This window comes from Ahaetulla prasina, chromosome 1, assembly GCF_028640845.1.
Source record: "Ahaetulla prasina isolate Xishuangbanna chromosome 1, ASM2864084v1, whole genome shotgun sequence".
NCBI lineage: Eukaryota > Metazoa > Chordata > Lepidosauria > Squamata > Colubridae > Ahaetulla > Ahaetulla prasina.
In genome coordinates, this window is record NC_080539.1 from 250648868 (window position 1) to 250673752 (window position 24885).

Sequence of the window (24885 nt, forward strand, 5' to 3'; positions counted from 1 at the left end):
ATAATGCCTTGGTAAGGCCACATTTGGAATACTGCATCCAGTTTTGGTCACCACAATGTAAAAAAGATGTGGAGACTCTAGAACGAGTGCAGAGAAGAACAACAAAGATAATTAGGGGACTGGAGGCTAGAACATATGAAAAATGGTTGCAGGAACTGGTTATTATTATTATTATTATTTATTATTATTTGATCATATTTATATACCGCCCTATCTCCCGAAGGACTCAGGGCGGTTTACAGGCACTTAAAAAACACATAAATACAATATAAAAACAATTAAAAAACTTATTCTAAAAGCCCAATAATTAAAAATATAGGAATAAAACCCAATTTAAAACCCATAAATTTAAAATCTAACTCAGTCCTGCGCAATTAAATAAGTATGTTTTAAGCTCGCGGCGGAAGGTCCGAAGGTCCGGAAGCTGACGAAGTCCGGGGGGTAGTTCGTTCCAGAGGGTGGGAGCCCCCACAGAGAAGGCCCTTCCCCTGGGCGTCGCCAGACGACATTGCCTCGCTGACGGCACCCTGAGGAGTCCTTCTCTATGAGAGCGCACGGGTCGGTGAGAGGTATTCGGTAGCAGTAGGCGGTCCCGTAAATAACCCGGCCCTATGCCATGGAGCGCTTTAAAGGTGGTCACCAAAACCTTGAAGCGCACCCGGAAGGCCACAGGTAGCCAGTGCAGTCTGCGCAGGATGGGTGTTATGCGGGAGCCACGAGGGGCTCCATCTATCACCCGCGCAGCCGCATTCTGGACTAACTGTAGCCTCCGGATGCCCTTCAAGGGGAGCCCCATGTAGAGAGCATTGCAGTAATCCAGGCGAGACGTCACGAGTGCGTGAGTGACCGTGCATAGGGCATCCCGGTCCAGAAAGGGGCGCAACTGGCGCACCAGGCGAACCTGGTAGAACGCTCTCCTGGAGACGGCCGTCAAATGATCTTCTAGAGACAGCCGTTCATCCAGGAGGACGCCTAAGTTGCGCACCCTCTCCATCGGGGCCAATGACTCGCCACCGATGGTCAGCCATTATGTCTAGTTTGATGAAAATAAGGACCAGGGGTGACATGATAGCAGTGTTCCAATATCTCAGGGGCTGCCACAAAGAAGAGGGAGTCAAGCTATTCTCCAAAGCACCTGAGGGTAGGACAAGAAGCAATGGGTGAAAACTAATCAAGGAGAGAAGCAACCTAGAACTAAGAAGAAATTTCCTGACAGTTAGAACAATTAATCAGTGGTGGGTTTCAAAAAAAATTACTACTGGTTCTGTAGGTGTGTCTTGGCTGGGCGTGGGCATGGCATGGCTTGGTGGGTGTGTTTTGGTGGGCGTGGCAGGGGAAGGATACTGGAAAATCTCCATTCCCTCCCCCTCCAGAGGAAGGTTACTGCAAAATCCCCATTTCCTCCTGATCAGTTGGGACTTCGGAGGCAGAGAATAGATGGGATGGGGCCAGTCAGAGGTGGTATTTACCAGTTCTCCAAACTCCTCAAACTTTCTGCTACCGGTTTTCCAGAATTGGTCAGAACCTGCTGCAACCTACCTCTCAGTGGAATGATTTGCTTCCAGAAGTTGTGAATGCTCCAACACTGGACGTTTTTAAGAAGAGTTTGGATAACCATTTGTCTGAAGTGGTGTAGGGTTTTCTGCCTAAGCAGGGGGTTGAACTAGAACACCTCCAAGATCCCTTCCAACTGTCCTTTCCTGTCCTGTCCTGTCCTATCAGTATTCACCAGGTGCTTGATATCTGTACTCATTTGGAACAAGCAGTGATATGCACAACATGAATTTTTGCCCTCTCATAATTTCTTCTTCAGCTAATGAATTGGGGACTGGAGGCTAAAACATATAAAGAATGATTGCTGGAATTCGGTATGTCTAGTTTGATGAAAAGAAGGTCTAGGGGAGATACAATAGTAGTGTTCTGGTATCTCAGGGGTTGCCACAAGAAGAGGCAGTCAAGCTATTCTCCAAAGACCTGAGGGCAGGATCAGAAGCAATGGGTGGAAGCTAATCAAGGAGAGAAGCAACCTAGAACTAAGGAGAAATTATTGCAAGTTAGCACTGGACAATACAACCAATTCTTTCTTTACTATTTATTTGTTAAATTTCTTTGTCATTTATCTTGCCGTAAGGCTATTCTTGGCAGTTTACAACAATTAAAAGGAAGAAAAAAAATGACAAGGGTGTGAACAGAAATAAGACAATAGAGCAATAAAATAAACAATGATTTAAAAAAAACACACAAAAAATAATTATATGATTACAAAAAAAAAAAAGACAAGTAGAAAGCAGAGAATGGGTTATGGGGGATGGAGAGGAGGAATCTGCCGTCAATCCAGCAGCCAAATGGAATTTTCTCAAGTAATCCCCATAGATTATTAATTCTTGACTTTAATCATTTACAGTGGGGAAATGGAGGATTGAAGAGCTTGAATTTGTTTTGTTTTGTTTGAGGTTCAGGCTGGCTACCTGGTGTCTGAAGAACTCTCAGGAGGCAAGGAGAATCCAAGAAATCAATTCACATCTTCTCCAGGCAGCCAGATTTTGTGAGAGGAATGCAAAAGAAGGATTTTTTTCAATCATCTGTTGAGTCACCAGCTGAAGGGCAGGGTTTCCATTCAAGTTCAAATACTGTGGTGTAGTACAATCCAACTTCAAGGAAATGTCTCAAATAAGGAACCGGTCATGGCAACATTGCAGTCAGCTGATATATTTTATTTATTTAATAAAATTATGACCCTACTTTCTTCTAGGAGTTCAGAGTAAGGCAGAGATCAGAGATCTCTCCGCATTTTTTTCCTAAATTAACAACCTTGTGAAAATAACAACCTTGTGAAATAGGTTGGACTAACTAAAAGCTATCATACTTCCATGCTTAAATGGGGAATTAATGCCTGTTTTTTCTGGTCCCAGCCTAATGTAAAACATTGCAATAGGAAAATACTTATATTTTTTGCCATATTTGATCTCAAACATTAAACAGAGAAGGTAGGCAGTTTAGCTGCTCTTGATAGGTGTATTTCTGTTTGAATGAATCTTGCAGTTAAAATGCAGTCATGTGCCTACCCCCGACAAGAATAACCAGAATGTTCAAGAATAAATCTGAAAAATGTTGGAAATGTCAACAGATACTTGGTTCATATTACCATATGTGGTGGACATACGCGGAAGCTAAAAGATACTGGACTAAAATCTACACATGGTTGGAAAAAATGATAAAAAAGCATATAGACTTTAATCCAAAAGTTTTTCTATTGAGGATCATACCTGAAACTTATAATAGAGAATTGAGATATTTGATTGTGAATGTTGTAACAGCAGCTAGGATTGTATTTGCTAAGAATTGGAAAAGTGAGAAATTACCATTGCAAGATAAAATTATTAAGAAAATAATGGAATGTGCAGAAATGAGTAAATTGACATTTGAAATCAGAGAACAGGAAGATAAACAATATTATAAGATATGGGATTTATTTTATCAATGGCTAGAAGGAAAATATGTTAAAAAAGATTTGAGAGAGGTTTTTATAAGGAAAGGATTGTTGAATGATACAATGATTTAAGATGATGGAATGAATGATGTAATAAAATAAAATATTAATTTAGAATAATTTATATGAAATGAGAGAATGAAATATCATTGTTAATTAAAGGATCAATTGGTTAAAACATTTGGATACATATTAGTTTGACAAAATGTAAGATTAGACAAATTAATGATACATATATGTTGAAATTGCACAAAAGATTTGTAATCAACCTACCGACACACTGTATCTGGATTGAAGATGTTTTTATGTTTGTTTGTATTAAAAAAAAATGCAGTCATGTGGAAGGCAGTATCTTATCATCTACTATTTTCCCCAGTAGACTAGGTCATCTTCTCTGCTTATATGTGAAGAGTAGTCAGTTCCTTAGGTTAGATTAAAAAAAATAAAACCCACTCAGCTAACCCCAAATTTGAATATATATTGCTCACTTTCCCAAAAATAAACAAAAGCAAGTTCCAGAAATAATACCACAGATTTAGTTTTTCCTCAGTGATCGCTTTGATTGGTTGCTTCCAAGTTGGCATTCCTTTTGTATAGTATTTTCATAGAATTTAGATAAGAGGTGAGAGCCTTCTCATCTTTCCAGTCAGCATAGAACAGATAACCTGACAAATATTTTCTCCTGATGGTATAATAATAAATTCAAAATGTCACAGAACATTCTTGTCAAAAAGACATTACACTCCAGAAGATATAGTTTTCTAAACCAAGAGAGAAAAGAAAAGGAATCAGGTGGATTACTTCTATGTTTAATTTGTTTTCCCTTTCCCCCACTTCCACATCTGTACTTTTGCAGTGTACACGCACAAATATATACACACATTTTGTGTATATGTTTCACCACATGAAAACTGGTGATGACCAGTTTTCATCAATAATACATATGTGGAAAAGATAATATTATCTTATCTTATCTTATCTTATCTTATTCTATCTTATCTTATCTTATCTTATCTTATCTTATCTTATCTTATCTTATCTTCTTATTATATATTGCATAATGTGATGTATGTTCATCCTTAAGATTCATCCTAAAATATGAATCTTTAGATTTGCTCAGAACATATTGTAACAAACTTTAGCAGTTTAGCATCAACGGCATTTGATGAACTGGATTCTCACAGTCATTTTTTTTCAAGGAAGCATTGCAATAAGTTGGTTTCCCCAAAAATCATAAATGTGGTATGTGCATCAAATCCTCTTAAAATGTTTTCAAGAGTGTGGTTGGCATTGTATTTCAGTTTGGCATTGTTATGTAAACGTATTGGGCAGAAGCTCACATTTGATCCTTTTTATTTTGGGAATACAATAGTGCAAATTTTCTGCGATACAACTCACAAACTTCTTTTTTTCTTTCGTTTCAGCCATTGCTGAGACTTTGGCAGATACGAACCCCACATTTACTTCTTATAAAATCCCTTGGAAAGTAATTCATCCCCAGTTCATTATCTCATCCTTCAAGTGTGGGCCAACATGGCTTCCTTCCATGTACAGTTCAAACCTTACCCCATTACTTACCTAATAAAGTGGGAAAGAAGATAATCGCCACAGTCACTGTGGTAGCTAGCTAATATAGACCTCTAAATATGCTGGGGCTAGCTGTCCTGAGGCTTCTGGCATCAAGTGAGATTGAAAGTTGCACATCAGCCTGAGCCATTTAATTTATGATGCCTTGTGGAACTGACTGTCTTTTCTAAAGGGGACTTTTGCTCTTCCCCATCCCTCAGTGTCTCTGCCAACTTACATCTTTTCTGTTTGCGTTTTACAGCTTTAAGCTGGAGGTTGATGCTTAAAATATTAATCTTTGTCCCCCATTTACCTTCTTTCCACTCTAGTTCCCAGGTGATGTAAATAAGAGCAGCTCACCAAAAAAAAAAAAAAATGCAAACACACACACACACACACACACACAGGAGAGAGAAATTCTTGGTTTTGGGGTGGAGGGAAGCATAACAGCAATATGGTCTCTTTTAATGGTTGATGTTAAGTTCCAAGTGAAAAGTAAAGTTGCAAAAAATAATAATAATAATGGTATATTTTAGTTGGGTCAAAACATTCATGTATTTACATTCTGTTTTAAAAAGACAATTGAAGATCTCAAGTATTTTCATGATATCATTTCATACCAATAAACAATTTTATTATCCTTTTTTTTAAATAAAGCAGATAATAGGAAGGGATAGTCTTGGCCAGGTAAAAGAATACATTTATTGAGAGGAAATTAGTGGAATTCCAAGAAAGGCTATTAGAGCCACAGCACACAATGTTTTCTGATCAAGGTTTATAGTTGCCCTTTCGCCTGGCCTGGTGTATATAATCCAAGTAGGAATGTCTAGGAAATATAAGTAGGTAGTGGGTACGAAAATGAATCCCATATTGAATTTAAATTCAATGAATATGATCAATACCCACACATGTAATGTTTTCTCCTTCTGGAACATTAAAACCTACATTTTAGCAGCAATTTTACAAGGACCTCTGGTTGTATCTAGGCATTAGATATTTTCTTGCCACCTTTGATCATCACACATTACTAGTAATACCAGTACTAGTACCAGTGTTTAAAAAATTACTATATTTTGGAGCTATGGTTGCAAAAATATAGTATCCAGACTGAGTGGGGGGAAATTATTTGGTATTGATCTGTCTACATGGTAATGCTGGATTCTATAAACACGTAAATCAGCATGTCTATACTTATGTCTATGTCTTTCGCAAGAAATGCATTGAGAAATTGGAGTTTGAAAACCACGTCCTAGAAGCAAGCACTGAAGAAGCTGAGGTTTGTTAGCCTGGAAAATAAAAGCTTTGAGAATAGATAACGATAGTGATTTTCAAATCATTCTCCCTTGCATTAGAGAGCAAGTCTAACCTCAAGGAATATAAATGGCAAGGAAGCAGATTGTAGCTAAGCATAAAAAGAAATTTCCTTGCATTATGAGATATTTGATAGTTGGAACAAACTGCCCTGGAAGAGGCTGAATCCTAAAGGCATGTAAGCAGAGGCTGGACAGTTACCTATCAGAGAAGCGATAATTGCATCCTGGTTTTCAGAACCACCGGCTATTATTTTGTCATGAACTGAATCTGCTGGGATGAAATGAATTACCACACGGAGTTTATTTGTTAAAAATGCCCCCCCCACACACACACACTATTTTACATCCAGGCTTCTTCTTCTTTTTTCAGGTTTTCCAAGGCAATGTCAATGCTGACAGTGTGGTCCAGCACAAATTCCTTCACTCTGTTAAAGCTCGCTTTGTACGCTTTGTGCCTGTGACATGGAACCCGAATGGAAATATTGGTCTGCGGGTTGAAGCTTTCGGATGCTCATACAGTAAGTATTGAAATGTATCCTACCATATACCAGAATGCCTCATCTTTTTTCTGCTGAAGGTGCGGAAACTATTTTGTACATTCAAGTTGTCAGGAAGATACTACTGTGCAAGTTTACAGAGCACATCACAAGCTGACCAGTTGGTCCCACCACTGATTTTAGCAAGTTTTGGTCAATCCCTACCTGCACTTTCTTGTCTGTATATACTTTTCCTCCAGCATTTTTCTGGCCAATTTTTCACTTTTTCCTATAGGTGTTTACCAAAAGTACTATTACCTAGAATGTCACCAATAGCTTTTTTACAAGTAAATATTTTTTTAAAGAAGGATGCGGTGGCTCAGTGGCTAAGACACTGTGCTTGTCGATCGAAAGGTCGGCAGTTCAGCAGTTTGAATCCCTAATGCCGCGTAATGGGGTGAGCTCCTGTTACTTGTCCCAGCTTCTGCCAACCTAGCAGTTCAAAAGCATGTAAAAAATGCAAGTAGAAAAATAGGGACCACCTTTGGTGGGAAGGTAACAGCGTTCCATGCACCTTCGGGGTTTAGTCATGCCGGCCACATGACCACGGAGACATCTTTGGACAGCGCTGGCTCTTCAGCTTTGAAACGGAGATGAGCACCGCCCCCTAGAGTTGGGAACGACTAGCACATATGTGCGAGGGGAACCTTTACCTTTACCCTATTTTTTAAAGATTACTTTCTTTCAGTACAGATAAAAAAGCTATATCAGACAGATAGCCCTTAACTTACGACCACATTTTAACCCAACCTTTCTGTTGTTAAATGAAATATTTGTTATGTAAATTTTGTCCCATTTTGCGACCTTTCTTGTCACAGTTTTTTTTTTTAATTTGCATTTATATCCCGCCCTTCTCCGAAGACTCAGGGCGGCTTACACTATGTTAGCAATAGTCTTCATTCTATTTGTATATTTATATACAAAGTCAACTTATTTCCCCCAACAATCTGGGTCCTCATTTTACCTACCTTATAAAGGATGGAAGGCTGAGTCAACCTTGGGCCTGGTGGGACTAGAACCTGCAGTAATTGCAGGCAGCTGCTGTTAATAACAGACTGCATTAGCAGTCTGAGCCACAGAGGCCCTTTTGTTAAGTGAAGCACTACAGTTGTTAACTTAGTAACACGGTTGTTAAGGGAATCTGGCTTCCCCACTGACCTTGCTTGTCAGAAGGTTGCAAAAGGTGATCACATGACCCCAGGACACTGCAATGGTCATAAATATGAGTCAGTTTACCAAGTATCTGAATTTTGATCACGAGGACACTGCAATGGCTGTAAGGGTGAAAAACAGTCATAAGTCACTTTTTTCAGTGCCACTGTAACTTCCAAAGGTCACTAAATGAACTGTTGTAAGTTGAGGACTACCTGTACTTACAAAATCTGCCCCAATTTGTTTTAAGTAGAAGCATAGATAGCAATTTGTACAATGCCCCCAAATTATGTTCATCTTCTTATTTGAAAAAAAAACATCAATGGAAAACAGATTAGATTTGGAGCTCCTGTGATTTTCTGAACCATTCTGAGTCCAAAGTTCATCCCTTTTGTGGAGCTTTAGTAACTAACCAATCTAAAGATTAAGTGGAACAGTTCATAAATTCTAGAATAACCATCATCAAATGTGCCACTTTTCCATTGTTCCCTATGTAAGGAGAATTACATGGAGTTTGCACTGAAAGATGCAATATGTTCTGAATGATTAAATAGTTACAACTCTCTATTATGGCAGTGCTGTTCTCTGCCTAGGTGAAATATTTCTATTGAACATTTCTGTACCTGAAATTCTTGCCTGTAAGATTTTTTGGAGTGCCTGCTGCCATTTGTGGGCATTCCAACCTCTACTGCATTAGCCCAAAATGAAAAGTGATGAGCTGGACATGGGAATAAAATGAAAACCTGATTGTGAATTAATTAGAAGTGTTGTTGGATGACTGCCACGAAGTAACCGTTTATTTAGGACCAAAGCCAGGAAAAGAGGCCTAGGAGTTAAGTGTTTCATTAGCACACACAGGGTAAAATCACAACTAAGGTTTCATTGGGTGCACCTCTCTAACTCATACCAGGTTTTGTTTTGTTTTAAAGTGCTATATAATTAGTTAGGAAATAAATTTCCAGGTACGATGTTTCTATAAGAAAAAAATGGAAACAGTGCAATTTTAGAGAGTTTTCAAAATGCTTATTGTAAGGAACACAATGAAGTCTTATGTGCAAATTATAGTAAAAACTATTTCTCTTCAGCTTTAGAATTCATTCATTTGCTTGTTTATTTATTTATTTTATTTATTTATAAAATTTATTGCCCATTTTACCACAACATAACTCTGGGAGGCTTACAATATAAATCAATTATTTACTTAGACCTATATATGAATTATTCTTTATACATAAGTCTCTGATTATTGTTCTCATGCTGCCTGAAATACCTATAGCATAGGCAGAATTCACTGGATTCAGATATTTTCAAAGTATTTTAATGCAACTCCACTGATTTCAGCAACAGACATTTAGGCCAGATTCATATAATGCACTATCATCGTCTTCAATTTTGGCTTGATGAGGTGTGTAACTCCAGGTACACAACTCATCAACATGTAAACAAAGGATAGTTTAATGGCTTAGGTCCCCAATCTTTCTGGCTCTGCGAACTGGCAGTGGTGGGTGAGCATGTGATATTGCAGTTGTGTGAAACCATACCCTTTGCTTGCTGCCGCTGCCTGTTTGCAGAGCCGGAAAAATTGGGGACAGATGTATTAAAGGTAAAGTTTCCCCTCACATATACATGCTAGTCATTCCCGACTCTAGGGGGCGATGCTCATCTCCGTTTCTAAGCCGAAGAGTCAATGCTGTCTGATGACAATTTCATGATCATATAGCCGGCATGACTAAATCCCAAAGACGCACAGAACGGTGTTATCTTCCCACCAAGGTGATCCCTATTTTTCTACTTGCATTTTTATGTGCTTTTGAACTGCTAGGTTGGCAGAAGCTGGGACAAGTAAAAAGAGCTCACTCCATTACACAGCGCTCGGAATTCAAACCACCAAACTGCCAACCTTTCTGATTGACAAGCTCAGCGTCTTAGCCACTGAGCCAACTCGTCCCCTTTTTAATACATTATTTAATTTTTCTAATACATCTAATACAGATGTATTAAAGGTGGTCAATTTGGAAGCCTCTCTGATTATGCTGAAGAAGCTGCCCATCCTGCAAGCACTTGTCACTATCTGAAGGTTGATGAGCACCTCTTCTAGTAGCGCTGGCCCCAAAAAATTCAAGTTCACCAAAATTGTTGCATTGAGTAGCCTCTTTGCTTCGGTAATGTAAGTCTTATTGATTCCATGACCCATGTTGTTTTATCCAAGCAATTTCACATTTAATGCTATATAACTCTCTTATGCTCTGCTCTCCACCTGCCTATCTTATCATATTGATATATTCGCGGTGGCTTCTTTTTCACTCGTTATTTTATTGTTCTATTATTTTACTTATGTTCTATTTACCTTCCGTTCGTTTTCTTCCTTTTTATTACTGTAAGCCTCCTAGAGTAGCCCCACGGTGTGGTAAGTGGCAAATAAATTTGACAAATAAAATAAATAAATAATGGCGTAAAAAGCTACATGCCTCTCGGTTTGTTTATTATGGCTAAATATTCAGGCATAGGGTTAGAGATTATTCTCCATGTGACCATAGAGGCACAATCCCTACCTGGTACCATCTCTTTTTATAGAACAATCTCTCAATTTTAAAACAAAATTTAAAAAAAAGGGTGGGGAAGCTTGGTCAGTAACTTTATACATAATAAAGATGCACAAAGCACTTATTACCTGGTTCTGTATAGCAATTTGGGTATGATGACAAGATGAACAACCAGAGTTATATCAGATGACATCTGCAGATGAATGGAAAGTTGATTGTTCAGGATGCCAGGAAGGAAAACAGTTTATCTTATATTTCAAAAAGGTCTTGTTAGCATATCACCAGCAAATTCTGCTGACCAAGGGTATATATATATATATTTGTTTTCTGTTTAAATAGAATGAGATTTATAGCCACACTTCAAATGCTGATTGTACTCTCCAAATAAGTAATGGTCTAAAAAGGCTGGGTTCAGTCCAGCATAAATTCTGCAAACTGGCTTGCGAGAAATAGATGTAGGGGACAGAGGATGAAAAAGAAACCCAATGATGGCTTGGCCATCTTTCAGATTAAGAAGCCTCATTTCCCCTTGGGGACTGGTAGGGAGGGGACTGCTGAACAGCAGAGGGTAAAAAAAAAAATTGCATTATTTTGGCAAAACAATTACGCCAGCCTTCCTTATCTCTGTCTCCCACTCCCTCTCCCTCCCCCACCCCTCTTTCCCCCTTCACTGGCTTTGTCTTTCATGCCAAGAGGTAAAATTAATGTACTGGGGATAAATGCTTATGAACTGACACTTTAAGTCTTTAGAACACAGGTTAATAGAAAAATGAATAAAATAGCTACTAAGATCAGGATAATTGCACAAGTATCTTAAGTAGTTCTTTGGCATAATAGGGGTCTCAGATGCTAAACTCAATGACATTGCAGGGATGCCTTGCAGGTCATGGAATAAAGTCTCTTTGAAGGAAAAGAAGAGCAAAATGTAAATTAGTCCTTCCTCATTTCTCGTGCTGTGTGCAATTCTCACCTTATACAATGTTTAGAAGTCCTTTCTGGCAATCAGTGTATATGTTTGCAAAGAGTAGGTTGCTTCTGGTTGGATGGGGAAGACCAACAGGTGAGAGCATCAAAGAGGAAGGGAGACTGAACAGGCCATGCATCAACAGCATGGAGTTTTCAATAGATTCTTGCTAAGATGTTAATTCTTGTCTAGGAATTGGGAATATTTTATAGTAGCTTTCTTCAATCTGGTGTCCTCCAAATAAGTTGATTTATCCCATAATTCCCAGGCAAAGTCCAATGTGGGCAAATGAATATGAATTTGGAGAAGAGCTTAAAATTAAACAAATCACTCTCCTGACCCTATGCAGCATGACACTTAGGACTACCCCATATAAACCTACTCATAGCTGAAGGTGATCTTTAGAGGTCTTCTGGTTCCACCAATATTTGAAAGCCAGAGCTTAATCAAAGGTTAGCAATGTCCCTTCAGGTTTCTATTTACCTATAGCTCTCCTAGAAAATCTATTCTGGTGCCCATTTGAATTATTTAAAGACACTATATTATTATGCATAGTCACAGTCAGCTAAATGTTTAGACTGGATTTATCCACCTATGGTCCTTCGTAAATATTGTCTGTCAACATTGTGGCATGGATGAAGGACATGTTTCACTGTCATTACTTTTGTAATCTTCCTATCCATGTTTTTTAGTGCTGCACGAGTCCAGTCCAATAACTGGAATTGCCCAGACATTAGATGCAGGAATGCTGAAACAACTAGAATTTTGAACGCCAATTGTAACCATTGCTCATTCAATGCCTTTATAACTCTGAATGGTCATTAACTGAGGGCTACTTGTACTCAAATTTGGTTGAAATTGGAACAGGAACAAGGTAGAACTGAAAGATTATTTGAAAGAAAAGAAAGATTTGCAGAAGCATAATATAATCTTTCCAAGGAAAGATTCCACTGTTTGTTTAGGATCAAGCAAAAAATCCATACCTATTTTTAAAACATTTTTTTTTTAAAAAAAATCAGGGTTACTAGATTTTATTGCACATAATCAATAAACATTGATTATTGATAAGGGCCTCTGGTGGCTCAACAGACTAAGTCTGTCTGTTATTAACACAGCTGCTTGCAATTACTGCAAGTTCAAGTCCCACCAGGCCCAAGGTTGACTCAGCCTTCCATCCTTTATAAGGGAGGTAAAATGAGGACCCAGATTGTTGGGGGAAATAAAAAGTTGACTTTGTATATAATATACAAATGGATGAAGACTATTGCTTAACACAGTGTAAGCTGCCCTGAGTCTTCGGAGAAGGGCGGGATATAAATGCAAAAAAAAACAAAAAACATTTTCAGTTCTCCACAGCATCCATGGAAATGTTGGACTTGCACTTTTTTTTTCAAGAGGACCATTGGAAAAAATATCTAGAATGGAGAAGATTCTATTTGAGCTCTGTGAACATGACAGTCTTTAATAAAACATTGCACAATTAAAATGTTGGGTTACTTTTATAAGTTCTGATTTCTAGCTTATGAGGTGCAAAGATGGACATGGGAAACTTGTGTAAATTTAAAGCATCAGAGGCTTGGCCTAGATTTGACTTAAATCTTAAAGAAAGGTTAAGCATTTTATGCCCTTTTTAGAACTGGCAAAAAAAAAAAAGCAATGCAGCTATATGTGCTCTACTCAGAAATAAGTTACATCAACTTCAATGTATACATTGGACTTTTTTATTGTCTATAAGGCTGTTAGATGTGCATTAGTACTTTGCCATAATTTTCCTTATGTCAGACTATACATTTGTTCTGTCTAAAATTCTGGGCTACACATGTTGCAGAACAAGTAAATCCATCCACTTTGTGTAAATTGTGTAAGTACTTACAGTACATTTCAGCTTTTTTAATGCCAGTTTTTCTAAGGGCAGGAATCTGATTTTGCTCACAACCCTTTATCATTTGCAATGTCAGCCAAGAGATTTGTTCTGATTCAAAAGAATGGAGCAGACTTTGTCCTGTCTGCACCACTCCCCTTCAAATCCTCCCTTATTCCCATCTGCATTCTAATGGTTTAAGCATATTCTAAAAGATATGTGCCTGGAAACATAACATAGATCAAACAGCATGCTTATGGGCTCCCTTTTCCCCTTCTGAATGGTGTATTGAAATGATTCAAAGAACTTCCCCTGTTTTTCTTCCCTGCTCAGCAGAATGTTTTCTGCCTTCAAGCCGCTTAATGGGAAGTCAAGCTGGGCTTGGACAAGATTTCACCTTGCTAGACTTTGTTTTCTTTGTTGGGTTCTGAAAAATGTGTGATTTTTTTCTGACACAGAAAAAATACTCTTTATTATGCTCAAATAAAAGCCAATTATTTGTTGTCATGCAAACTGCCACTGATGACTAGATGTTAGATGTTAGAATGCTGTGATCCATTGGATTTACAAAAGATTTCATTCATCTACAGATCCTATATCTTTGACAGAGTAGATGTCACATAGTGGCCTCTCCCCCCAACCTACTTTGTGATAACATTATTCCACAAATGTCTTCTATATAGAATGACCAGTACATACAAAGTAGGTTGTTGCCAAGTAACAGAGAATTTTTTTACACTATATTCTACATGGGTATTTTTTTCACCGCTCCAAGTGGCTTCTCTCTACTTTGTTATTAAGCAGGAACAATCTGTCTTGAGAACTTTCTGCGAAAATATGTGTCATTTGCAATTGTCTAACTATTACCTTTGAATAGGTTACCCAGTGTGATAAAGTGCTGGTATTAACCTTATTTGAACTTAAATCTGTTCATTAAAACACTTTTTCCCCAGTCTTAAATGAGATGCCTAAATAGAATTGACAACTCCCACTAGAATATGTGAGTAGGATGCAAAAATGAACAAATTATTCCATGCCAGATCAGCAGAATTATTTCCACCTTGTCTGGACCTCTTGCTTGGCATTAGCTACCTACCAATTAATCACTTTGCTTTTCTGGTGGGGTGAAGGGAAGTAGGATGTAAAAAAGAAAAGTGATTGGGAAAAAAGTGCCAGATGGTTTATTATAACGTAATAAGCACAAGGATGCTGTTGGTTAATACCATAACTAGACTATCACGAAGACTAACAAACCGTTCCCCCTCCCCGCATTCACATACACACATACCAACTAAAACCACCCATATTTTTTTTTCAGAATCAGAGTAGACTTTGTTACATACTGTATAAGGGTAAAACAATCTCCTTTAGGGTGCACTATGAATGCAGATGGAGGCAAAACTGTCTGAATGTCCTGTAGGCTTTTAAAAGTGTTGACTTTGCTAACAGAAAGGGGCATTTAAACTCTGCTTCAGGCAATAATATAGTTTGGAACTGAATTTACAGTGCTAAGATTCCCAAATAAGTGAAGCATATAGTAATAATAAGTGTAGTAGTAATAAGTGAAGCATATAGTAATAATAATATCAAGGGGAAGGAAGAATAGGCCAGTGAAAGTCAGCAAGAAAGTGACATTTAGAGTTGGGTAATGAGTTGATTGTGTTTGATGCAAATCATTTAGATAGTGACCGTTGCAAGATTTTATTGAATTGACTTGAGTTTTTATACACAGAATACTATAGTTTTCTTAAAAGTCAAAAGTTATTAAAATCTTATTTTATTTTATTTTTAAATGAGTATTACAAAAACACCTTTTTTAAAAATATATATCTTATTTTGAATCCATCACCAATTGTGATATATTTTTATCGTAGCTTATTTTTATTTAATTTATTTTAATGTGATTTTTACTTGGAATTCTTATCTGTGACCATAAAACTATTATTTTAATAAAAACTCAATCTTTTGTGTGTATACAAAAGCAAAGTGTGGCATCATATTTTGTTCTGAACAGAAGTTATGAACTCTCTCCCCCATCCAAATTTAGTAAAGACAACATGATTTTCATAAGTATGGAATGTTTGGTCCAAGAGCCAACATTTCTTTCCTTCTTTAATGCTATTGTATGTACACTTTTCACCCTGAAGTTTCAATCCCATTAGTTATTACAGCTTGTTGATAAGAGAAAAAGATTCATTCTGAAGAGAAACTTAAATCCCTATCCAGAAAGATTTCCTTCAACATCCTCAAATGCCTTCTTGCTAGCACTTGCATTTCCAATTCAGCTGTCTATATACCCCATAGGTTCAGCTACATACTATAGTTAGATTGTAGTAAATCCCAACATTCCTCATTCTGTACTTCAACACCACAAACTCCAGCGAGGATAGGAATTAACACATTTGGAGGGCAGTAGGTTGGAGAGGTTATTGGGGAAAAAACAGAATTGGGTCTGAGCCACAGCCATGGTGATGCAGTGGTTAGGGTGCAGTACTGCAGGCTATTTCTGCAGACTGCCAGCTGCAGTTCAAATCTCACCAAGCTCAAGGCTGACTCATCCTTCCAGCCTTCCGAGGTTGGTAAAACGAGGACCCAAATTATTGGGGACAATATGCTGACTTTAAACTGCTCAGAGAGGGCTGTAAAGCACTGTAAAGTGGTATAAAAGTCTAAGTGCTATTGCTATTGCTATCTGCAGTGGTGGTATTCAGCCAGTTCTGCTGAACCTGTTGTTAAATTGCTTTCTGGTCCCTGCCTAATTTATTTGTTTGTGTGTTACGTTTTACTCTAGACTGTTTCTGTTATCACTTCAGTGCCCCAAGCACCAATAGAATATTAGTCCTCTTGAAGATTCCTGAACTTCTTCCAGGCTACTTTTCCAAAATGAAAACTGCCCAGCAGCTTCTGACAGAGGCAGAAAGAGTCTGTCTCCTCGTTTGACAATTTAAAAAATAAATAAATCTGATATCTTATTTTTCCAAGAATGAGGGCCAGAAAAAAAACCCGATTCTCAAATTCCCCTTCCTTAAAATAAGTTTTATGTATATAACACGTCCTATCATTGTTACAAAACACAAGATTACCAATATTGTGCAAGGACCCAGCAAGCAATGCTGAATGCTGGGTTTAAAATGAAACACTGAAATTCTAGTTTAAATGTGCTTTAGAACAAGGCTCTCCAACCTTGGTCTCTTTAAGACTTGTGGACTTCAACTCCCAGAGTTCCTCAGCCAGCTTTGCTGGGAGTTGAAGTCCACAAGTCTTAAAGGGACCAAGGCTGGAGAGAGCCCTGCTTTAGAAGGATTGCATAGAGTTGTTCATCTACCTCTAAGGAAAGGTTTATTTTAATGTGATGGTATGTAGGCCGCAGCCCATATAGATGGCATGTGGCTTTTCCAAGCCAATTCATCTTTCTTTGTAGCTATTTACATTTTTAAAAAAATAGAAGTGAAGACCCTGATGCTGAAGGGTCACTCATAACATTGAAAGCCTTGGAGATATCCCATGGAGATCCTAATAAGTGTAGCCATTTTTCATGTGACAGAAGGCAGAAATTAGTATGTTTATGGGGAGTAATCATATTAAAGGTAAAATCACCCTTGAGTCAAACTCAGTTTTTGATGTCTGCTTTCATGCTGTTTTACTGGCAGTAATATAAAGGTAGTTTGCCCTTGCCTTCAGCTCTGATGTGTGTTGTACATTAGATAAGTGGTTTATCATTGCCTTTTTCTGAGGATTTTTTTTAACTTTCCAATCTATTCTTCAACTCAGGAATTCTTCATATGTATTAATCTGGTCTGATCTTGCTTAGTATTCAGATCACCCATCTTCAGCTAAGTGTTGCCACTTAGCTGAGCATTAATGTTATTTCTATTTAATTACTTTTAAATTCTCCTAAAAGCCAATTAAAGCCCATTTAACTTCAGCTGGACTTCACCCACTCCTTTCTGATGGTTTTCCGGTGTGGCCCATGGTGTGAAACACAAAGGGCAGCTCTGAGTCCTCAAAACTTGTTCAGTTGCTTTAAAAGAAAAGTAATGCTTGAAAGACTTTCCAGGAAAGTTTTTCCTTAGAGTTTGTCACTTTGACAAATTGAGTCCTACTCTAAAAGCCTCCATTCCTCTTTGCTTTTCTCCTGAGAATTATAATATAAAGGGAAAGGCAGTTTGGTCTAGTGGTTAAGGCACCATGCTAGAAACCGGGATACAGAGAGTTTGAGTCCTGCCTGCATGTAAGCTATCTGGTCCTAGTCAGGACCAATCTAGTCTTTTATGTAAGCCGCCTGGGTGACATTGGGCCAGTCAGTTTCTCTCAGCCCAATTCACCTTCCAAGGTTGTTGTGGGGGAAAAATAGGAAGGAGTATTAGTTCTATGTTTGCCACCTTGAGCTACTTATAAAGTAATAAAGGTGAGATAAACAATATAAAAAAAAAAATAAAGATGCACAGGCACTACTTTACTCTGCTTAAAGGAATGAACATAAAGACACGATTCTGTGTAACTCTTTAAAAGGAATCTGCAAAGATGCACTCTGGATTCGTGATATTTATTTATTAATTCCATTTAATGGTGACCCATTGCTCCAAGGAAACTCTGGAAGGCAGACAAAGTCAAAACAAGCCATTCCATTAAAGCCTGTGAAAGCAAACTGAGTAAAGTAAAAGCACAAAGCCGAACATTATGTGTTAATATTAGTATATATAGGACCATGACTGTGAACCCCCATTTTAATACTTCCTTTCTTTCCTCACAGAATCTGATGTTGCAGATTTTGATGGGAGGAGCTCCCTCCTCTACAGATTCAATCAAAAGCTGATGAGCACCTTCAAAGACGTGGTTTCCCTGAAGTTCAAGAGCATGCAGGGAGATGGGGTCCTGTTTCATGGTGAAGGGCAGCATGGAGATTACATTACTCTGGAGCTGCAAAATGGGAAGCTTTCCTTGCACATCAACCTGGGTTTGTTCAAACATTTCAACTTATCTTGCATAAAGTTCTTCCTGCTCTTGGCTCTTTTCTGACCTTTCCCCACTGAGTTGAAGGGCTGTCTGCCCATCTGTGAGTCAGCAGGAAAGAACAACAGTTGCTTTTGCATTTTAGGAGGTAGAATAAGGAGGAACCTATGATTTTAACCTCAGAAAAAGCTGGGCTATTTAAGAGGTTGGAGAGGAAAGGTAGACAATATTGTGGGGACATGAGGGGAAAAAAACGAAGCAGAGACTGTTCTGTCATGAGATTAGATATTAGAGGGGAAAGGCTGTTAGTCTGCAGTTAATGTAACCAGCAGCCAATTGAGATATTTTGGGGGGGAACAGAGAACAATGTGCTGCCATGATAGATTAGAAATAGAGATGATAGAAATAGATAGATACAGTAGATAGATAGATAGATAGATAGATAGATAGATAGATAGAAAGAATAGAAGAATAGAATAGAATAGAATAGAATAGAATAGAATAGAATAGAATAGAATAGAATAGAATAGAATTTTTATTGGCCAAGTGTGATTGGACACACAAGGAATTTGTCTTGGTGCATATGCTCTCAGTGTACATAAAAGAAAAGATACGTTCATCAAGGTACAACATTTACAACACAATTGATGGTCAATATATCAATATAAATCATAAGGATTGCAGCAACAAGTTATAGTCATACAGTCATAAATGGAAAGAGATTGGTGATGGGAACTATGAGAAGATTAATAGTAGTGCAGATTCAGTAAATAGTTTGACAGTGTTGATGGAATTATTTGTTTAGCAGAGTGATGGCCTTCGGGAAAAAACTGTTCTTGTGTCTAGTTGTTCTGGTGTGCAGTGCTCTATAGCGTCGTTTTGAGGGTAGGAGTTGAAACAGTTTATGTCCAGGATGCGAGGGGTCTGTAAATATTTTCACGGCCCTCTTCTTGATTCGTGCAGTATACAGGTCCTCAATGGAAGGCAGGTTGGTAGCAATTATTTTTTCTGCAGTTCTAATTATCCTCTGAAGTCTGTGTTTTTCTTGTTGGGTTGCAGAACTGAACCAGACAGTTATAGAGGTGCAATAATTCCTCTGTAGAACTGAATCAGCAGCTCCTTGGACAGTTTGAGCTTACTGAGTTGGCACAGAAAGAACGAACACAGATAGATAAATATGATACTGTGTGTATGTTTTAAGTTCAATTTGACCCAGAAATTATGGCTTCAGCTTTGTATATGAATAGATTATATACCTATATACAATCAATAGAAGTATGTAATACAGAAGTAAAATACTTACCCCTCAATTTCTAGGATAGATTTTGATTTTTCATCTGGAAGAAAATCTAGGAAAAATAAATGCTAGCTACAAATGAAATTTTGATGTTTTCAATATCTTCCTTTTCACAAATTTCATAGCTGGGTTTATGGACTATACCTCTGTTTAATGCATACAAATATTCCTTGGCTTACATTCACACTAAACCCAGAATTTTGGCTGTAAGTCATTGTTACTGTTAGGTGGGTCATCAGTTTTATCATTATTTTTATGTAGGTCATAAACTGAGTCACCATGGTTGTTAACTGAATCCAGCAGAATCCAAAAGACATTATTTGCTGTTTTCTACCAGAGGTTGTTGAAAAAGGTCGCAAATCACAATCATGTGACCACAGGACACTTCAATCTGTTGTAAATGTGAGTGGGGTGGGGGTTTTAAGACACCTGAAATGCGATCGTGGTATTGCAGGATGTGCGTTAAGTGTGGCAGTCATAATTTCAAGGATGGATCAGAAGTAGCTTTTTTGAAGCCCATCATTACTTTGAATCAAATTCATTAAATAACTAGTCATTAAGCTAGGACTACCTGTAATGTAAGTAAGAAATTCTGGCACAACTTTTTTTTAAAAAAAATCATAACAATTAAAAAAAACACAAACCTGACATTCGAACAGCAGTCCTGAGCTGCTTAAGGAAAGCCCTTCCTCCTCCTCCCTTCCTAAAATGAGTTTGGATCCCATAGTCATTCCAAGAAGCACTAACTAAGGAGAGAGAGAGAGAGAGAGAGAGAAAGAGAGGGGAGAAAGAGAGAGAGAGAGAGAGAAATAAATAAGGCTTCTTCCCACAGCTTGGAAAGCAGGCTTTTTAAAGTTTGTGATGGGGGTGGGAGTGGGCGGAGAAGTGAAAGAGAACCCTTAGCTAACATGTGTTCAACAGAAATAAATTAAATCTGTCTTACAAATTATTCCATTTTTAATTTGAAAGAGTGCTGGATCTTAAAGCTGCTCTGTCAATATAGGGAATGGAATGATTGAATTTCTAATTATCTTCCCATCCTTATTTAGTCATGATGTAGAACATACCAACTAATCAGGGATGGGTTCTGTACTACCTGTTCGCAATGGGGCTGCGTGCACATGCGCAGAAGCTTCCTGATGATGTTGGGGTCAGTGGGCAGAGCTCCCGCTGGTTTTTCTACCAGTTCTTACGAACCGGTCCGAACCACTGCAACTGACTCTACCTGTAATTCTATATTTGTTAATCTGAAAACAAAAATCTTAGTTCTACCAGTACATATTGTATTACTTCTACCTTTAAATGCTGTAGCCTTGCTAGGGCTTTCCTCCCTGCCCCAATAAAATTACTAAGTATTGTATAGAGCAGTGGGCATTGAAATCCACCCATCTTAAAATTGTCAAGGTTGAGAAACATGGGTATAAAGTGTGAAAAGGATATTCTAATTCTGAACAAGCTGTTATAACTATAGGGTATACAGTGTGTTATGTTAACCACACAGAATCCATGCAAAGTTGGACATTTATAGCCAGAAAGTTATTTCTGAAATGACCCTGTGTCTTGAATGAGACATCTGTCACTTAGTTCCTTCTTTCTCTATGTGTTTCTTACACAAAAGCAAAGAAAAGCAAAGTATTTTTTCTCAAAAGTGAGTATGCTTGATTTACTTTTGAGATTGATATGCCTAATTACATCCATGGTACTAAAGTTTCTGACACACTGAATTGCTATTTACCACTCAATGCAAAATGTATTTGTTCAAAGGAAAATCCTTTTCATTACAGTGAGGTGCACTTGCAGAAGTGTGTATAGGATTCTAGCTTCAAGGAGGTGTGTTCCTGGATGTTTTACATCTATGCTGCCTGAATGACATTAATTGACAAAATAGATTGTTTCCACTTAATTCCACTTACCCATATTTTTCCATAAACAGATGTTTGATTCCATTATTATTATTATCATCATCATTTTCATTATCATTACTATTACTATTATTATTATATTTATTTGTCAACAAGTACAAGGAAACAAGTAACAGTATAGACATAGACATGGACACACACAAAAATTGGCACATAAAAAAGGATATAAAAAGGCAAAACACAGCCATAAACACATAGAATGATTACATATAATTGGGGACAGTAGGACAGGGATGGTAGGCACACTGGTGTGCTTATTCATGCCCCCTTAGGGATTCTTAAGAAACATGAAAGGTCCGTGGTAGACAGTTTAAGATAGAAGGTATGGGGATTACAGAGACTAATAACGGGATCAGGTAGAGTGTTCTAGACATTTACTACTCTGTTGCAGAAGTCATATTTCCTACAATCAAGATTAGAGCAAATTATATTGAGTTTGAATCTATTGATAGCCCTTGTGTTATTATGGTTGAAATTTACAGGTAGAACATTTTGGTAAATAATCTTATGAACAAAGCATAGGTTGGAATGTAGACTACATAGTCCGAGGCTATCTAGACCTAAAATTTCAAGCCTCGTGGTATAGGTAATTTTATTTCAAGCAAAATATTTGGCTCTTCTAGTAAAATATCTCTGTACCCTCTCTAAAGTATTGATGTCTGAAATACAATGAGGGTTCCAGGCAGGTGAGCAATATTCAAGTATAGGTCTGGCAAAGGTTTTATATGCTGTAGTTTGGAGTACAGTGTTACCAGAGAGAAAACTTCCTAAAATAAGATTGACAACTCTTAATGCCTTTTTTGCAAAGATTTTACAGTGAGCTCTGGGACTTAGAAATGTGTATTATCTGCAACCTCCTTGGCTGCATTTAGGCCTTGTCTGTTTTGGCTGATTAAATAAAAATGAGCTTGTTAGGCTGTCAGATTGTCAGAAATAGTTATTTTATTTAGGCGTTGTTAATCTCACTTCCTTTCAAATGCACTCTGACTGTTTAATTCTGAAACAGAAGAGTGGCAATGGAACTAGGGTCTGTGTGAGTTTCTGTGTTATATGAGAGAGTTTTGTCAAGCAGCCTTACAGGGAGACCATGCCTCAACCAGTGAATTTTGCTTATTAAATGCTTGGCAAAATTTGAACCAAAGGATTTGCATTCTGTCAAATCCAATGACATTGCATTGCTCCAATGTGCCACTTGGAGACAAAGTGGAAAAGTTAGATTAACCCGATTAAAACTTTCAAATCATGGATTTAAAGTTGGGGCAACTTCTTCCACAAGAAGCAGAAGGAAGCAGAAAGCTATAAGAGAATTAGCAGGTAGAGTGAAGGATAAATACAGTAACAAGACAGCTGAAGACATGAAGCCCTTTGTAGAATTGAGCAGAAAATCAAGAAGACAGATATGGAAAGGGAAAGAAAGACTTACTTTATTTCAGAAAAGGAAATAAATGAAAAGTGCTTAAAAATACCTCAGATTTTCTTTAGGCTGCTTTCTGTTTGCAAATCTATCTTGAGGAGAAGAGGCCTTGGAGCAATACCCTCTTAAGGTTTGTATATTTGAAGAGATTTGTGGAGAAGCTATAGGGAGTGATAGGGTGATGTATTGTTTCAGAGGCCCTAGGAGAATAAGTAGCAAATATCCCCTACAGTTTGTTTTTGAAGATAGAAAGTGAAGGGAAACAAAGGCTGCCTATCTTTACTACTGTGTTTTCCCAAAAATAACACCTATCCCAAAAATAAGCCCTGCCATGTTTTTTGCATGTGTACCCAATATAAGCCGTATCCCCAAAATAAGGCCTTCTTAAGCACTTGCGCAGCCGTCCATCTGGTTGCTTGTGGTGTCATTGCTGCAAGATCTGCCCTGCCACAAGGAAGCAGAAGAAGTGGATCTCCCATATACTCTTAAAGTAAATGGAAAAAACTAAGACATTCCCCCAAAATAAGCCTAGTGCTTATTTTGGAGCCCAAAAGAAAATAAGACTGGGTCTTATTTTTGGGAAAACATGGTATTGCTTAGACAGTAACAAATCTTAACTAGGAAGGAAGGGGATTATCTGTAGGCAAGGTGATTCAAAGTAAACCTCATGGCCTGAGCATGCCGTAGGAATGGTAACTTGAAGTATCTCTATACTTGCTCTAAGGTTGTGCTGTAGTTGGGATCTGATGTGAAAGAGAGATTTTGTAATCCATGGGAGCATAAATGCAATATTTGTGCACCTGTTTGGGATTCATTGCAGTAGAGGCAGCATTTTCCAGGATTGTTTGATTCCTGTGGGCGTCTGTGTGGCTGCTTTACTGAGGTGGAGCAGATGTGGTATTCACCCTCATTCCAAAACACCAGTTCTGAACAGAATCCAAAGCATTGCATAGCCCTAAATCTATATTTTTACCTATCTATACTGCATGAGTGTGTCTGTCTGTCTGTCTGCCTGCCTGCCTGTCTGCCTGCCTATCTATCTATCTATCTATCTATCTATCTATCTATCTATCTATCTATCTATCTATCTATCTATCTATCTATCTATCTATCTATCTATCTATCTCAAATTCCAGGGTTCCCATTCTTTGCATAGCAGCAGATTCTTCTTTGTTATTTTAAGTGGGCTGGAGGTCAGTCATAACAAAGAGAAGTTTTTGTGCTATGGCTAATGCTAAATCCTTAGGATTAAGTGGAGAGTTAAAAGCATACTACTTAAAGGCTGCCTCCAAAACAGCAAAGCAGCTAGGCTTCTCACTAGTATGACTAATGCAGTCTGTAAAAATACTAATGATGTCTGTGGTTTATATGGATTGGACTGTTTCACCCCAGTCTGACTTTGCTTTTCAATTTTTTCTTTTAAAAACGCTGTGTACAAAACCCATTTGGCTGGCAAGATTCTAGTATCTAATTTCTGCTGTCTCAGATGACCTTGGTCTATTAGACTTATGCCAGTTTTGAAGTTGAAGAGCAAAGTAAAATGAAGACTATAAGGAGGTGTTTGGTAGTTGAGGGCTTTTAGACATTGTGATGATTTGTTGTTCTTCCCAGGTAAACAAGATAGGAAACACAACTAGATGAACTAATTCTATTGTATTGTAAGGCTATGTTAAATTTTGCAAAATTGAAGTTATTATCTTCCCACTGCCACTTTTAACTGCTTGATCCATTAGGTGGCTTCTTCCTAAATTTCTTTCTCTGATCTTTAAGCCACTGGAGGCTCCTCCCTCTCCTGTCTGATTGCTTCCTAGGCAGTGTCTCATCCCCAATTTTCCAAGTCCATCCACACATTCCATTACATGATTGCAGTGCAG

General features: G+C 37.9%; 1 protein-coding gene across 1 annotated transcript in view; it reads left to right on the forward strand.

Annotated features, from left to right (window-relative positions):
• Nucleotides 1-24885, forward strand: part of CNTNAP5 (contactin associated protein family member 5) — a 472018-nt gene that overhangs the window by 198348 nt on the left and 248785 nt on the right. The window contains exons 4-5 of the mRNA XM_058195711.1: nt 6740-6887; nt 18179-18382. Coding sequence (XP_058051694.1) covers nt 6740-6887; nt 18179-18382 — 352 coding nt within the window. The remainder of the gene's footprint in view (nt 1-6739; nt 6888-18178; nt 18383-24885) is intronic.